General features: G+C 45.9%; 1 protein-coding gene across 1 annotated transcript; it reads left to right on the forward strand.

The window, feature by feature from the left end:
* The first annotated feature begins 7,655 nt into the window (after nucleotides 1-7,655).
* Nucleotides 7,656-10,914, forward strand: PABPC1L2B (poly(A) binding protein cytoplasmic 1 like 2B). The gene has a single exon (XM_075539090.1). The coding sequence runs from the start codon at nucleotides 7,926-7,928 to the stop codon at nucleotides 8,580-8,582; it is 657 nt and encodes a 218-aa protein (XP_075395205.1). The 5' UTR covers nucleotides 7,656-7,925; the 3' UTR covers nucleotides 8,583-10,914.
* The last annotated feature ends 5,865 nt before the right edge of the window (nucleotides 10,915-16,779 follow it).

The raw sequence follows: 16,779 nt of genomic DNA on the forward strand, positions 1-16,779 counted from the left end.
CTGAAAATGGATTAATCTGTTCTGGACCACCAAGTTTTTACCCTACCCTTGTCTTTTTATACAAAATGCTACACAGAAATTTCAAAGTAAATAAGTTCAGAGTTAAATAATATAATTTAAATAAGAAACTCAACATTAAAAAGTTTTTTAACAGCTACAGTATGGCCCGTACCTTGACATCAATGAGTATCTGGATCTGTGGACCCGGATGTGGAGAGGAGGTATGGAGAGTCATTATTTGGAAGGGGAATCCCCTTCCATGAAGTCAACTTGTAGCTGCTTTTCAGTTTTTTTTCCCCTTTTGCCATTTTTTTCCACTAGGACCTGTCAGGCTTTCTCTAAAAAACAATCTGTCAGAAGGGGGAGAAAATGGCGACCAGATAGGACTTATCCCTCCGGAGCGCCTACTGCCAGACCAGAAAATGGGGAGGTAAGGCGAAGGAAATGGGGAGGTGGAGTCCTGAAATTAGGGTACCAGAGTTTCTCCTGAACCCCCTGTTGTGGGGGACTTCCACTCACAAAGCAAACCAAGAACACTTTAAAGCGCTCTAGCTTTAGCGAGCCCACAGGCTCCAGCTGCGCCCTTGCCTAGAATGGCGATTTCTGCAGGCAGAAATCACAGACACGAGGGGAACCTCACTCCGGAGCTCTCTGCATGTTTGGCTGCCTTGAACCCACAGCCAGGAGAGTGGTGGCAGGAAGCCATAATTTAGAGTAAAAGAAAAAATATTGTAGTACCTTAGGAAGATTGTGGTGTGGGAGAAAATAAGCGGAAAGTTGGGAGTCCAGGGAGCAAATTTAGTTCCAATTGGATCTCCCCCTCTGGGGACCAGCCTGACAGCCCCCAAAAAAGGGGGTGAAATATATATTATTGGTTTAAAACTCAAACCCAAGTCTGGTTGCTCAGCTCAAAGGAGCATATTGGGTGGAGGCTCTTACCATAAATCAGCATAAGAAGCAACCTAGCTAAGGAATGCCAGAACTCAGCTACAGGGCCTGGCAGCTTTTAGCATAACAAAGACCCACTGTAGCAAGAGTCAGCTTTAAACAGCAAGGAGCTGCAGTCCAATGACTGTGAGAGACAATTACATTTGAGTATACTCTAGCTGGCCAGGGAGATTCAAAAAATAAAAAATAAAGTCCTTAGTCTCAATGGGCTTGCTTTTTAACTTTTTTTGTCTCCTCATTGCCTCTTTCTTGGTCTCTCACATTCTACTGCTAACCTCCAGAACACTCCTCTTAGCCTAGGGAATTTACACCAGTGCCAATGTGGGGTCTTGGTTTACAACTGCCAGCACCAGCACCAGGACAGGCTGTATAAAATCAAAGTCTGGGGCAGGCTTAAACTCTAATTTCAGATTCCTGAACACTGAGGTAATTCTGTCAGAGAAGGCATCACCTGTCCCAGACTGACCAGTAGGGAGCAACAACCAGCACCCCCAACTGACCAGTCAAGAGAATACGCTCGGAACTACTCACCAACCACCACTGGACAACGCTGATGACAGAAGTTTTCTCCAATAAATTTAAAGAACAGCAACACTGGACCCCCCCCCCCCTTCCCTGGCCCCATAAAAGCCCAGGGAAGAAAGAACTCAGGGCTGATTCCCTTTTGGACGCTGGATCCCGCTGTTCTGGGCAGTGCAGGGAAAAAAGCCCTAGTTCAAGCTAGCAAATAAACTCCTTTTGCCGTGTTTGCATCTCAACTGGTCGTAATTCTTCAGTGAGCCCAAGGTGACTCGCATTCCCTTCCCCAATCTAACACCACACCCAGATAGGTGAGCTCCACCCTGGGTAGTTAGCTAGGCTGGGAAAAGCCCTGTTGGCATAAGGCAGCTTGGCCAACACTCCTCAAAGCAGCAGGAACCTCTGCCCAACCTCCACAACACCAAAGCAGGCAACCCTCTGGGTCACTCCCCTGAGATGGAAGCCACAGGAGGATAAACTGGTAGGTTAATTCCATAGTGAAATAAGCCATTGGCAGTTCAAAGAAGCACTCCTACAAGTCTCCCAGAGAGAGCCAGTGCTCTTCGATTCCCTGGAAAACGGCACCTGGCTCATCTCAAACAACGCAACGCAAACAGCCATCAGCCCCAACAACATTAACGAAAAAACGGGAGAAACAAAAGGCAATGCCAGAAGATGTCCTGAACATTATGACATACATAGAGGAAGCAGACATTGAGCTGCCACAGAGAGAAATTTCAGAATGCTACTTGGGAGTCATAGAGGATATGAGGGAAACAATAAAGAAAAAGGATGAAATGATAGGAGAGGTAAAATCCATAAATCAAAGAAAAATACAGGAGCTTAGGGAGGGGATGACAAAAACCAGTAGCATATTCATGGACTTTGAGAAGCGACTGGAGGAATCAGAGAACCGCATCAGTGACTTAGAGCACAGCGAATCAGACTTTTACAAACGCAAACAAAAATCTAATAAGATCATCAGAGAAGCTGAAGAAAATTTAAGAGCTATGTCTGATGCTATCAAGCGGAACAACATTAGAATTATTGACTTACCAGAGGAAGGCACAACAAAGAAGTCATCTGCAACAATAGTGAGAGAAGTCTTTTTTTTAAAACATTTTATTAGAGTCTCATATAACTCTTATCACAATCCATACATATACATACATGAATTGTATAAAGCACATCTACACATTCCCTGCCCCAATCATTCTCAAAGCATTTGCTCTCCAATTAAGCCCTTTGCATCAGGTCCTCTTTTTTTTTTCACTGAGAGAAATCTTGGAGGAAAGCTTCCCCAGCTTAGTGAATGAAAACCTGGCAACCATTCAGGAGGCTGAAAGAACCCCAGCAAGAATGAATCCCAAGAAGAAGTCACCAAGGCACATAATAGTTAAATTATCCAACTTTGAGGAAAAGGAGAAAATCATGAGAGCATCTAGGGAAAAACAAGCAATCACATATAAAGGTTTCCAAATAAGAATATGCTCAGACCTATCAGCAGAAACTATGAAGACGAGGAGAGAGTGGAGTAACATATTCCAAAAATTGAAGGAAAACAATGCAAACCCAAGAATACTTTACCCATCCAAATTATCAATCAAGATAGATGGAGAAGTAAGAGTCTTCCCAGACAAAGAAAAACTCAAAGAATACGTTAGAAGAAACCCAGCCCTACAAAAGACCTTTCCCGGCCCAGTATTGGCAGAAGAACAACACTTACCAACCATAAAGAAGAGACCACCACATAGAACAACTTCACCCATAGGGCAAAAAAGAGAAAATAGACCTAAAGATACCATTGACTTAAATATGGAAATACTTGAAAAGCTGCTGAGGTAAGCTTTAAAAAAAGGCAAATGGGGCATAGGGGAAAAGCTAGGGTATACAAATATTCCTGGGGTGAGGACCAGGTGGTGTGCCAGGGACCAGACCGAATACAGGGATACACATGGTAGACAATTAAAAAAGGAGGTGTGGAAAGGAAAAATAATAATAATAAAAAAGAAAAGAGTAGAGGGGGCACAGGGCACTAAGCCACCCAAGGGGAGGATATTGTTTGTGACTCCAAAGGGAAAGGGGGAACAGACTTCAAACCGATGCTCCAAGATGTGAATGCAACATGCCGGCATGGAGTGGGGAACCAGTGGAGAGGCCTGGGGGTCCAGCCCCAACAAGTAAGGGGACATCTGCCTCTCCCCTCAGAAGAATTTATATCAAAGGATGGCACTGAATCTACAGGTCTGGAAAAGGGACAAATTTGATTGGAGCACATAGGAGCAGATGAAGGGGGAGGAGGAGAGAGTGGAGCACATCATGGCCCAACAGGCCAGGAGGTCGATGTTCCCAATTAGAACAACCAGTCGACAGAGAGGACCACATGGCTGGGCCCACTATGAGACACGACGTCCCTCACTGATCGACCCATAGCCCTACAGGCGACAACCCCGGAGACACAGTAAGTGAATTGCACCCAATCGGATCCGCCACACCAAGGCAAAACATCAAGGGGGTGCACAGAAAAGCAAGGAAATGAAGCAGCGAGGTCCCCAGGGAAAGCTGAAGGTGGACTTTGGGTCCAGGGCATGGTGCACCAACAGACTGGACTGGAAAACATCCTAAAGGCCAGCAAACAATCCTTGAACGAACTACAAACTTTTCTTTCTTGTTGTGTTTTGTTTGGGTAATTGGTTTATTGTTGTTTTGCTGTATATTGTTCCTTGGTTGTGCTCTGTTTTGTTTCTGTGCATGTTACTATCTCCGCAGGTCTGTCTACATAAGATCGGCGGGATGAACAATTGGAGGAGAAAACATCGGGGCCGATAGTTCCGTGGAGACATGGGAGACGGGCAGATGGGGGGGAAAGGTAGTGGTGTTAATAAACCCAGGGACAAGGGAACAACAAGCGATCCAAATCAGTGGTGAGAAGGATGTGGGAGGACTCATTGGGCAAGATCAAGGGTAATGTAACTAAGAGGAATTTCTAAATCCCTGGTGGGGACTGAGCATGATAATGGGATAGGAGGGAGGTGAAAGGAAATAGAGGAAAGAGCTGGGAGGCAGAGGGCATTGATAGAGGTCTAGATAAAGACATGTACATATGCAAATATATTTATACATGAGGTTGGGGAAATAGATCTTTGTGCATATATTTATAAGGTTAATATTAAGGTAGCAGAGGGACATTGAACCTCCACTCAAGTTCTCCATCAATGCAAGAATATTTTCTTCTATTAAATTGGTATTCTATGATGCTCACATTCCCGACAGAACTGCTGAGGGCAAAGTGGGTAAACAACTAAATGTGGTGAAGAACGTTGATGGTGCCGGCTACAAAAAGAGATAGCGTCTGGGGTCTTAAAGGCTTGAACGTAAACAAGAGGCCATCTGGCTCAGAAGCAATAAAGCCCACATGGAAGAAGCACACCAGCCTTTGTGATCACGAGGTGCTGAAGGGATCAGTTATCAGGCATCAAAGAACAAAATATCGCATCATTTTTTGCTCACCTCCTGATATGATTGCTGAAGACAAATGGGTGCATAAGCAAATGAGGGGAAGAAAGCTGAAGGTTCCCGGCTATAAGAAAAGATAGCTTCTGGGGTCTTAAAGGCTTGAAGGTAAACAAGAGGCCATATAGCTCAGAAGTAACAAAGCCCACATGGAGGAAGCACGCCAGCCTGTGTGATCACGAGGTGTCAAGGGATCAGGTATCAGGCATCATCAGAACAAAAAATCTTACCATAGTGAATGAACGGGGGAATGTGGAGTGGAGACCCAAAGCCCATTTTTAGTGCACTCCATATCCCCTTACTAGAAGGGTCTTGGGGAGGACACGAGACAGTCAGGGTGTGACATAGCAACGATCAAAAATACAACTCTCTTATTAAAAAAAATACAACTTTCTTCTAGTTCCTAAATGCTTCCTATCCCCCCACTCGCACTGTCATGATCTGAATCCTACTTTCTAAGTCTGACTAGACCAGAGGATGTACACTGGTACAGATGGGAACTGGAAACACAGGGAAGCCAGGGTGGGTGATCACCTCAGGACCAGTGGTGTGAGTGGCTATACTGAGAGGGTATAGAGAGACCAGGTATCTTGCTGTAGAGGCTGTGGTTTTTGTTTCTATTGAATAGGGCTGTCCACCTCACCTCCCCATTCAAGTTGGAGGCCTCGGCACCTTGAGGGCAGATCTTAGAGCACCTGAAGCTGTACTCCTTGAAAGGGGTTGTGCGTTCAACCTTTGCTTTGGCTTTGCTCATCTTATCCTTCAGGGCAGCACTGGAGACAGGAGACAGGTTGTTCCTGATTGCTTGGCTTCCAGGGGGCATGTATAGAGACCACCAGGGGGTGATGGCCGGGCATGTGTGCATCCTCACAGGCCCCTACTCCTCCCATACTCTGTCACAATGGCCTATGCCCTCCTGCCTTTCAGAACCCCTCTCTCCCTAGAAATGGGGACAGTCTCAATAGTTTTGTGGCATGGCTCTATGAGTGGAGCGAAGTATAAGCATAAACATCTATGTGCATGCATAGCTCTATCTGCCTGGCTACCTGTCTGTCTGTCACGTTGCAGTCAAGGTCCAGTTGATTCTGACCTGTGGCGACCCACAACTGAGACCCACAGGGTGTTGGTGGTGGTCATCTTTAGGAGGCAGGTCGCCAGGCCTTTCTTCAGCAGCACAGCTGGGTGTGGGCTTGAACCGTCAGCACCCTTAGGTGCCTAATCAAGTGCAAGCCCTTTGCCTGTCCCAGGGACCTTTGGAATGAATGCATGTCTGTGTGTTTCCTATGCTCTCTTTTGTGAGCACTGCATAGGAGGGAAAGGGCTGGGAGCAGGGGGTGGCTCCCTCAGGAAATGGCTGCATGGTGAGCTTGGCAGGCTCAGAATAGGAGCAGTTTCCCTGGTGATGGTGGTGGTGTTGATGTTGACAGTGATGGTGATGGTGATGGTGGGGAGTGCTTGGGCATTGAGAGCATGGCCCAAACCCAGCCCTAGCCCCGGTCCTGGCGACCCTACAGGGCAGAGTCTAACCACTGCATGGCTTGGGGTTTCCCAGGCTGGGAGCCCTACTGGGGGGCACTGCCATATCTTGCTCTCCAGGAGAGGCTGAGCTGATGCTGATGGGCTCCCTCCACCCACCATTCCTTTAGCAGCCCCCCACTTACTTGGCCCGCTGCACGCCTCAGGCTCCTCCTGGAGAGCAGTATCGCCCCTGTGTCTATCTGAGAAGACCCTTGTTTTTAGCTTTGCTGGGGCCAGCCAAGTGAGTTCTCAGTGCCACCTCACTGGCTCTCTAAAGGGTCCCCGCCCTTCTAACTTTTCATTGTGGGTGGAGGAGGGGGCGGTGTGGGGGCCAACCCAAACTCTCTGCCATCCAGCCAATTCCGCACCCTGGTGGCGCAGAGGGGCTGCTGGCCACTAGGTCAGCAGTTCAAACCCACCAGCCCTGCCCAGGCTGTCTCCTCCCATAAGGATCTAGATGTCGGGAAGTGCCCAGGGCCATTCTGCTCTGCTCCGAGGGGTCCTTCCCTAGGAGCCCTTGGCGAGGGGGCGGACTGGAAAGCACCCAGCTTTCAACCAGTACCCTCCCCTGCTGGCCACCCTGGGCTCCTATCCTGGGCGTCCTCTTCCTGCATCTCCCAGAGACCAGGGCGGCTGGCACGCACCCACGCGCGGGCTGCAACACCACCACTGGCCCCTGCCCCCGCACCCGCCGCGCCAGACCCCGCGGGCCCGTGCCGCCCCGCCACCCCACCGCGCAGCAGCCACTGGGGGAACCAAAGAGACAGAAGCCTTTCCAGCTGCCCGGACCGCGGACGCCAACACCCCCAGCCCCCCAGCACACGCCGCCCGCTCCCCGCACGCCGGCCCACGATCAGGCGGCGGCGGCGGCGGCGGCGGCGGCGGCTCGGACCAGCGCGCTCCCCGGGCGGTGCTCGCCAGCCCAGGTGACCCGGGCTCGCCAGGCCCCCCCGCCCCCGGGCCGGCCTCCCGCAGCTGCCCTCCCGGCCCCGCCGGCCAGCCCCCACCTCCCGGCTCGCGGAAAGGGAGGTCGCGGCAGCGGCCCGGCGGTAGCGGCGACCGTGGCGGCGGCAGAGGCGACCGTGGCGGCGGCGGCGGTGGCGGCGGCGGAGGCGGCGGCGGCGACCGTGGCGGAGGCGGTGGCGGAGGCCTCCGTGGCGGAGGCGGAAGCCGAGGTGGAGGCTGCGGGGGAGGCCGAGGCCGGCGGAGAGGAGGCAGCTGCGGAGGCCCCCCTGGGGGAGGCGGCGGCGCCTGCGGCGGCGGCGGCAGCGGGGTCCGAGGCCGGCGCGGCCGGCGCCTCCGCCGCGGCCGAGGCTGCCGCGTCTCCCTTGGCAGAAGCGGATGCAGGCAGGGATGCGGATGCTCAGAGGGATATCGATGCAGATGCCGAGCTGGCGGCGGCGATCGCCGCGGCCACGGCCGCCAGTATGAACGTGGATGCGGACTCGTGCGGGAGCGCCGAGGGGAACCCAGACTTCCCCATGGCCTCGCTCTACGTGGGCGACCTGCACCCTGAGGTGACCGAGGCGATGCTGTACGAGAAGTTCAGCCCGGCCGGGCCCATCCTCTCCATCCGCATTTGCAGGGACAAGATCACCCGCCGCTCCCTGGGCTACGCGTATGTCAACTACCAGCAACCGGTGGACGCCAAGCGGGCCTTGGAGACCCTGAACTTTGATGTCATCAAGGGCAGGCCGGTGCGCATCATGTGGTCCCAGCGAGACCCCTCGCTCCGCAAGAGCGGGGTTGGCAACGTGTTCATTAAGAACCTGGGCAAGACCATCGACAACAAAGCTCTGTACAACATCTTCTCGGCCTTTGGCAACATCCTCTCCTGCAAAGTGGCCTGCGACGAAAAGGGGCCCAAGGGCTACGGGTTCGTGCACTTCCAGGAGCAGGAGTCCGCGGAGCGCGCCATCGACGCCTTGAATGGCATGTTCCTGAACTACCGCAAGATTTTCGTGGGGAGATTCAAGTCCCATAAAGAAAGAGAGGCCGAAAGGGGCGCCTGGGCCAGACAGTCCACCAGTGCAGAGGTCAAGGATTTCGAGGACGACACCGACGAGGAGGCCACCTTCCGATGAGCGCCGCCCACGAGTCAGCTAGCAAGCCAGCAGAGCCCAACCTTGGCTCCCAACCGGTTTACAACATTCCCTCCCCTCTCCTCCCCACCCCACCCCACCAGCAGTGTATTGTGTAGGGTGTGCAGGTTTCTCCTCCCCCTGCCCTCCTTCCACCTTCCTTTTCCTCCCCTCCATCCCTCTTAACCCCCCCTCCCACCCCCACCCCCGCCCCAGCTGCGCCCCTCCTCAGGCTGCCCCCACCACCACCCCGCAGGACGTCGTGAATAATCTTGCTAACCTGCACCATTCTTCAGTAGAGTAAAGGCTGCCTCTTCTCCGTGTGCTTCGGTTTTAAAAAAAACGATCTCTTTGCTCTCTTGGCTTACTGCACAGGTGATTGATTGGTATGATTTCATGGTAAAAACACCGGAAAGGAGAAGGAAGTCAGATGAGGGAACGCCAAGAGAGCAATTACTCCCCATGCTCCTACTACCCTGTTGAGACCACCACTTTGACCTTTTTGGTGTGCTGTTTTTCAGGCTCTCTTCTCTCCCCCTCTCTCCCTTCCTCACCCCCACCCCCTTTTACCACACTGCTATAGAATGGTTCCTGTGTGTGCTGCTTCTTAACCCGCTTTCACAGAAAGGAAAACCAAACAAAAACCCACCCACCGAACTGAACTTCTTTCCATGTTACCCAACAGACCGCGGAAGCGTCCAGTTTGCTTCAGTGCCTGCCCAGTGCCCCAGTGTGTCCCGCGGACCTTAGCGTTTCTGTGATCCTTTCCATGTTGTTGGACATGCAGGTGGTGTCTAGATCTTTCCCTGTGTTTAAAGCTCACACTGCGGACTCGGACGAGGGAGTACTTCCTTGTCAAGCCAGATCTTTGCTCGCGTCCCCAGGTGATCCGATGGCCTCCTTAACTGTTGGCAGTGCATATACATGTGAACTTGTTAAAGGCTTTTGCTGTGTGTTGCCAAATGCCTCCTTCCATAAGTATTGCACTGATTTGCATTCATGCCAGCTAGAACACCTACTCAAAGCCCAGTGCCTCAGCTTAGGGTCCCGGTTCCTGTGTTTGATCATTATGAATAGACATGGACTTGATAGCAATGAATCTGTGTTTAGTAATTGATGTGTATGTTTTTTGTTTGTTTGTTTGTTTTCACGGAGGGCAGGTGCTTCGAATTTTCTTTTTGTATCCTAGGTGGTTTTGTCTGATTTCAACTTAATTAATCTCAGTTTTCTCCTGCCCTCATTCTCTTCCCTACTCCAGTTGTGAGAAAGATAATTCAGCTACACTAAGGACGGTGGGCAAGAAGCCATCGGAACAGAAATATAAGCAGTACTGAATTCTAATGACCACTCCTATCTTCCTGAAACATTTCATGTGTACCCTTCCAGTATTTTTCCTGTTATATATAATATATTTGTGGATTTTATTGTATATACTGTTTCAATAACTGCTTTTTCACACGTAATTAAATAATATACATAGATATAAATATAGATGTATAGATATTCTTGAACTTACTTTCATGTCATTAAATATTCTTCTAAAATTGTTTCCATGACTATTTAGTGTTCAAGTGTATGGATGAGTTACAAAAAGCGCTTGATTACATTGTGTACATATGTATGCATATACGTATTGATATATAGATATAGATATTAGTATATTTGCTTTAACTACTTCCTTATTGTTTATCTGGGGTTTCTCCCCTCCTATCTGTTATTATCCCAATCAAAGCTTCTAAGACCACCATAGTGCAGAAACTTCCTGACAATAAATATTATTTCTTGAACAGACATTGCTTACATAATGGTCTCTGCTATAGTTAAAAATATGGGTCATTTTAATATTTTGTGTGTGATTTATTAAATTATCATTTAAAAGGAATATCAATTTACCCTTATACGGTAAATGAATCCCATGAGAAGTTCTGGAGAGTTTTCTTAACTTGCCTTTATCATCATTTGTACCCGTTGGCCACATTTTGTCAGGCTGCATTTTAGTTCCTATTTACTTTAAAATAGATGCTTGATACATATGCTACATTATTGTAATAGAAAATTAAATTAAATACCCAAGGAAGGGACAATCATTCCTAATTCTACCACTTTAGCACAAAAGAAAGAAATGCCCACTTTGAGTATGCAGACATGTAAAGGAGTAAATATTACTTTCAATAAATATTACCTTCAAAATTGTCTCATGGTGAGATATTTTCACCGTAACTCTTCTTTCTTATATTTCCAAATTAATAACTATTCTTTAATTTTAAATTATTATTCCATTTATGGGTATGTTATAATCCTGAAAATCCAGTCATTCATGTAAATTTAATATGCTTCCAATTTCTCCCCCATTAAAATGAACTTTATGGGGAAACCTCTCTAGCTGAGTGTTTGCTGACATCAAGAGATATTTAATTGCCTTGTGTTATGTATATTGCTAGTCTGTTGCTAAAAGCTCCTTCCATAAAAATGTATAATCACTAGCAGTGTGAATGAGTCCATACTTTATTGTAGATCTTCTTAAGGTGGTATTTTCATTTTTTATGTATATGGTCTCATTTTTTGAAAAAATGCTTTATTGTGTTTGGGATGAAAGTTTACAGAACAAATTCGTTTTCTATCCAGCAATTCATACACATTTTGAATCATGATATTGATTGCAACCCCTCAAAATATCAGCACTCTTCTCAATTCTTGCCTGTGTTTGCCATTTCCATTTGTCTTTTCCTGTCTCTGCCGGTCTTCTGAGTTTTATCCTTGGGAAAATGCTGCCCTTTTGGCCTCAAATGTTTAATTCTAAGAAATGCATACCTTCCTGTGTTTTTCACCTTGTGTTTCTGTCTATTGTTTGGCTGAAGTTGAGTGATTAAGAGCCATAGCCTTAGAGGTTCCACAGTCTCTTTAAAACTAGTAATCCTGTTCCTTTTTAGGATTTTGAGTTTTGTTCCACGTTTTTCTCCTACTCTATCCAGAACCTTCTCATGTACCCCCTTTCAAAGCAGTTGGTAGTGGTAGTCGGGTACCATCTAATTATTCTGCTCTCACAGATTTATTAGTTCATTGAACTAAATATTTCTATGCACCTGCTTTTCTTTCTCTCTTTTAAAAAACCCAGCTAGAAAGAGACCAATAATTGTACCTTAGATGGTAATTCACGATCTTTTAAGACCTGACCAAAGTGGTTTGTAGATTGTTGTCATTGTGGATTGTGTTAGGCCAATTGACCTTTATGTCTCCTGAGACTATAGGCTGAAACCCCAGACCCAACATCTCATTCACTCAAGGTATTTGGTTATGATTGTGAAGTTCTTATAGCTCCTCATACTCTATTATATTCAGAGATATACTTGTGGCATGTATGCATATGCAGAAATGTATGTGTATAGTTGTAGTCTTATTCTCCTTCCATGTCTATTCAATGTGTGTCTATCTGTGCTTCTCTTCATAGCCTATTGTTACTGTTCTTGCAGAATTGTGTATGTAATAGTGACCTTTTGTTGCCTTTAACTATTGTGCTCCCTCAAGTGTATTCCTTTGTCTTGATCATTCTCTGCTTACGTACCCCTTATTGTATATTGCTTTTCCATTTATTCAAGTTAATATGTGCCTATCTCATAGATAGTGATTTGCCTTTCTGTCGCTTTCACCTTTAGAAACCTTCAAAGACTATATCTTTTTGTTTGTAAACACTTGATTTTACACTTTTTACAATAGTAGCCTCATACAATATTTTTCATTTTGTTATTGACTAGTTTCAATCAGCATAATGCTCTCCAGATTATGTTTGAGGTTATCATAATTTAATATTGCATAGTACTCTGTGACATGAATGAACCAAGTTTGGCTATCCTTTTGTCCATTGGTTGGAACTTAGGTTATTTACATCTTTTTGCTATTGTGCACAGGGCTGCAATGAACATGGGTGTAAATATATCTATTTGTGTCATGGATCTCATTTCTTTAGGATGTATATCTAAAAGTAGGATTCCTGGATCACGTGGTATTTCTAGTTTCAAGTTGTTGTTTTTTTTAAGTGCCATGCCATTTCCCACAGTGGTTGCAGCATTATACTGTCCCTGCAGCAGTGTATGACCGTTCAAGACTCTCCATACCCCACTTGCATTTATTGTCTTTAAAAAAACCCAAAAAATGATGCTGTTAATGGATGCATGAGAGTATCCCGCATTGTTTTTTTATTTGTATCTCTCTGGTGGCGAAGGAGCACGAACTTTTCTCCATCTGTTTGTTGGCCAGTTTAATATCTTCTTTGGAAAAGTGTCTCTTCATACCTTGTGCCCATTTTAAAGATGGATTGTTAGTCTTTTTGTTGTTGAGGTGCTGGAACGTTCTATTAGTTGATTGTCTGATATGTCACTGCCAAAATATTTTTCCTCTTCTGCACATTATCTTTTTGACTCTTTTGGAGATGTCTTTTAGTATACTTAATTTTTTGGAGGTCCCAGTTGTTTAGTTTATCTACTGCTGTTTATGCATTTTTAGTTTTGTTTCACAGTATATTTGTGCTATATGTTTTAGGGGGCATAAGTCTGCTTCTATTTTTCTTCACTGATCTTTATAGTTTTAGATTTCACATAGTTTTAGGTCTTTGACCCATCTTGAGTTCCTGTTAATAGATGGTGTTAGGTCTGGATCCTGCTTAATATTTCTGGAAATGATAGCCAGTTTTGCCAGCACCATTTCTTTTCTCTTTTTTTAATAAATCATTTTATTGGGGGCTCTTACAGCTCTTATAACAATTCATAAATCAATTGTATCAAGAACATTTGTACATATGTTGCAATCATCATTGTCAAAATATTTTCTTTCTGTTTGAGCCCTTGGTATCAGCTCCTCTTTTTTCCTTCCTTCACCCATCCTCCCACCCCAATGGATCCCTGATGAATTATTGTTATTTTCATATCTTACAGCACCTGCTGTCTCCCTTTGTCCATTTTATTGTTTTTGTCCCCCTGAGGAGGTAGGGTAGTTATACATGGACCATTGCAGTCGGTTTCTCCCACTTTTCACCCCACCTTGCCCCTACCTTCATGGTATCACTACTCCCATTAGTGATCCTGAGGGGGTTATCTGTCCTGGATTCTGTGTGTTGAGAGCTCTTATCTGGAGCAGTGGACATGCTCTGGTCTCACCAGATTTGTAAGGTAGAACTGGGGTTATGATAGTCGGGGTGGGGAGAGCAATGAAGAACTAGAGGAATGTTGTGTGGTCCCTCAGTGCTATGCTGCACTCTGGCTGTCTCTTTCTTTCCTTGTGACCCTTCTGTGAGGGAGTGTCCAATTATCTACAGATGGTCTTTGAGTCTCTACTCCAACCCCATCATTTACGTTGATATATTTGTTTGTTTGGGGTCTTCTGATGCCTGGTATCTGACTCTGTCGGCACCTTGTGATCGCACAGGCTGGTGTGCTTCTTCCATGTGACCTTTGTTGCTTCCCTGCTAGATGGCCACTTATTTAACTTCAAGCCTTTAAGACCTCAGATGCTATATCTTGTAGTAGCCAGGCACCATCAGCTTTCTTCACCACATTTGCTTATGCACCCATTTTGACTTCAGTCACTGTGTCGGGAAGGTGAGCATCACAGAATACCGGGTCATTAAAACAAAGTGTCTTGCATTGAAGGAGTACTTGAGTAGAAGCCTAATGCCCATCTGCTACCTTAATACTTAACATTTAAATATGTGTACATAGACCTACATCCCTATCGTTATATATTAATATATTTACATATGTACATGTCTATATTTATACCTCTATAACTGCCTTTTGCCTCCTAGTTCTTTCCTCTATTTCTTTATACTTTCTTCCTGTCCCACTATTGTTTGACCTTTAGTACTTTCTCTCAGCTACACTGCACTTGATCAACCCCCATAAGGCATTCTACACCCTCCTTGCCATCGATTTTAGATTTCTTATTGTTCCCGTTTATCTAGGTTTGTTGGCTATCCCCTCCCTTTGTCCCTCCTCTTCCTATCCTGTGTTCCCCAGAGCTGTCAGCCCTGTTTTCTTCTCCTTTGGATTGGTTATTCTGCCTATCCTATATGGATAGAAATGAGAAAAAGGAAAAGGAAAAAAGAGAAACAAAATAAAACAAAACAAAAAAACAACCAAGCAACCCTCTAAATACTTCCAGGTTTGTCTGCTGACCCTTCTGAATGTTTTCCAATCTGATCTGGTGAAGTGTTACACCCTGCCCTCCGATTCTGAGGTCTCTTTTTGTGATTCCTCAGTTACTTCATTCATCGGGTACATAAACACTTGCTGTTCTGCTGCATTCCTTTCATGTTTCACTCTGCTGTGTCAGGGTCAGATCGGGCACAATTCCCACACTGTGTCTCCAATGCTGTCCCCTGTAGTCCTGTGGTCAGTGAGGGGGTGTCATGTCTCGTGTTGGCGTCAGCCCCATGGTCCTCTGTGCATTGCGTGCTCCAAGCAGGACTTTCATCCTCGAGGCTTGTTGGGCCAGGTAGTGGTCCACTCTCTCTCTTTCCCTCTTTGTTTGCCCCCATTGGACTGGACAGATCCATCACTCTCCTGGGGCTCTATACTCATTGCTGTCCTCTGTAGTGCATTCTTCTGGGGAGGGTTGACATAGCTAGGGCTGGAGCTGGCCCCACATAGCTTTCAGTTAGTTCATTGATTTATGCCATTATGTTGGCCTCGAGGTTTGGCACCCCAGATTGAGGTCGTGCCCCTTTCTCGCTTTCCTGTGGAGACATGAACAATACCTTCCCCCTGTGTGGGTTAGTGTCCTGTTTCCCTACTATCCATGCCCCCGCTTTCCCCTCCTTTTTAGTTGGCTGCCATATTGTATCACTGGGTTCGGTCTGACCCCTGCCACAGTGCCTGGACCTCGCCCCGGGAATTTATGTACTTGGTGGCTTTCCCCCTATGCCCCTTATGCCTTTTAAGCTTACCTCCATGGACTCATGCTGTACTTGCCCTTTTGCACCTGACTTACTTTGCTTAGCAAAATTTCCTCCAATTCTTCCCATGCGTCGAGGTGCTTCGTGCATTCATTGCTGCTTTTTAGGGATGTGTAGTACTCCATTGTATGTATATACCACAGTTTTTAAACCATTTGTTGGTTGATGGAAATGTAGGCTGTTTCCAACTCTTTGCGAGTGTGAACTGTGCTGCAATGAGCATTGGAGTACAGATGTATGGTCGTGGTCTGTTTTTTACTTCTTCTGGGTATATGCCCAGTAAGGGGATGCCAGCTCCATTTCTTAAGGAGACTATCTCTTCCATATTTAATAGGTTTGGGTCCTTCGTCAAAGATAACTTGTATATATGTGAATAGATTTGGTTTCGAGTTCTCCATTCTGTTCCCTGGGCCTTTGTGTCTGTCTTGGTAGCAATAATGGACTATTTTGACGATTGTAGCTATATAGGAGGATTTGAGATTTGGAGGTGTGAGGCCTCCTACTCTGTTTTTCTTCTATAGTCATACTTTGCTTATCCAGGGTCTCTTTTCTTTTCATATAAAATTGGTGATTAGTTTTCCCAACTCTTTAAAGAATGATGGTATAATATGGAAGGAGAAGGCATTATATCTGTAGAGAGCTTTGGGCAGTATTGACATTATTGTTAAGTCATCCTATCGAAGAACATGGTATGTTCTTCACTTTATGGAAGCCTCTTGGTTTCTTATGGTATTGTTTTGTAGTTTTCTTTATATAGGCTTTTTGTATCTCTATTTAGATTTATTCTTAAATAATTAATATTTTGTGTGACTATTGTACATGGTATTGCTCTCTTGATTTCATTTTAGAATTGCTTTTGTTACCAATGTCTTCATGTCAAATTTTGGTAAGTTGGAAAAAGTGCTTATGATTCTGGTAGCATAGTCACTACACATTGAACTGCTAACCGTAAGTTCAATGGCTTGCTCCACTGGAGAAAGATAAAGCCATCTACTCCCATGGTGATTTAAAAATATTAGAAACCAGAAACCAAAGAAACAGTTCTACTCTGTCCTATAGGGTTCCTGTGCGTTAGAATAAATTCTATTGCAATGAATCAGTCTGCAGTGTTAGTGAAAGAAAAGACTTGACTACTTTTCAGTAGTTTAAAACTGCTGCATGTGTATCAAGTCAATGTGATTATAACGAAGAATCTGTTGTAAACGGGTTGGTTCAATCATTCCAAAGTGAGGAAAATTTACAAAATATATAAGG

Source organism: Tenrec ecaudatus, chromosome X (assembly GCF_050624435.1).
Source record: "Tenrec ecaudatus isolate mTenEca1 chromosome X, mTenEca1.hap1, whole genome shotgun sequence".
Lineage (NCBI taxonomy): Eukaryota > Metazoa > Chordata > Mammalia > Afrosoricida > Tenrecidae > Tenrec > Tenrec ecaudatus.

What these genes read in the sequence shown, in the direction of transcription:
- PABPC1L2B (XM_075539090.1), top strand. Translation starts at nt 7,926, where the DNA reads ATGAACGTGGATGCGGACTCGTGCGGGAGCGCCGAGGGGAACCCAGAC.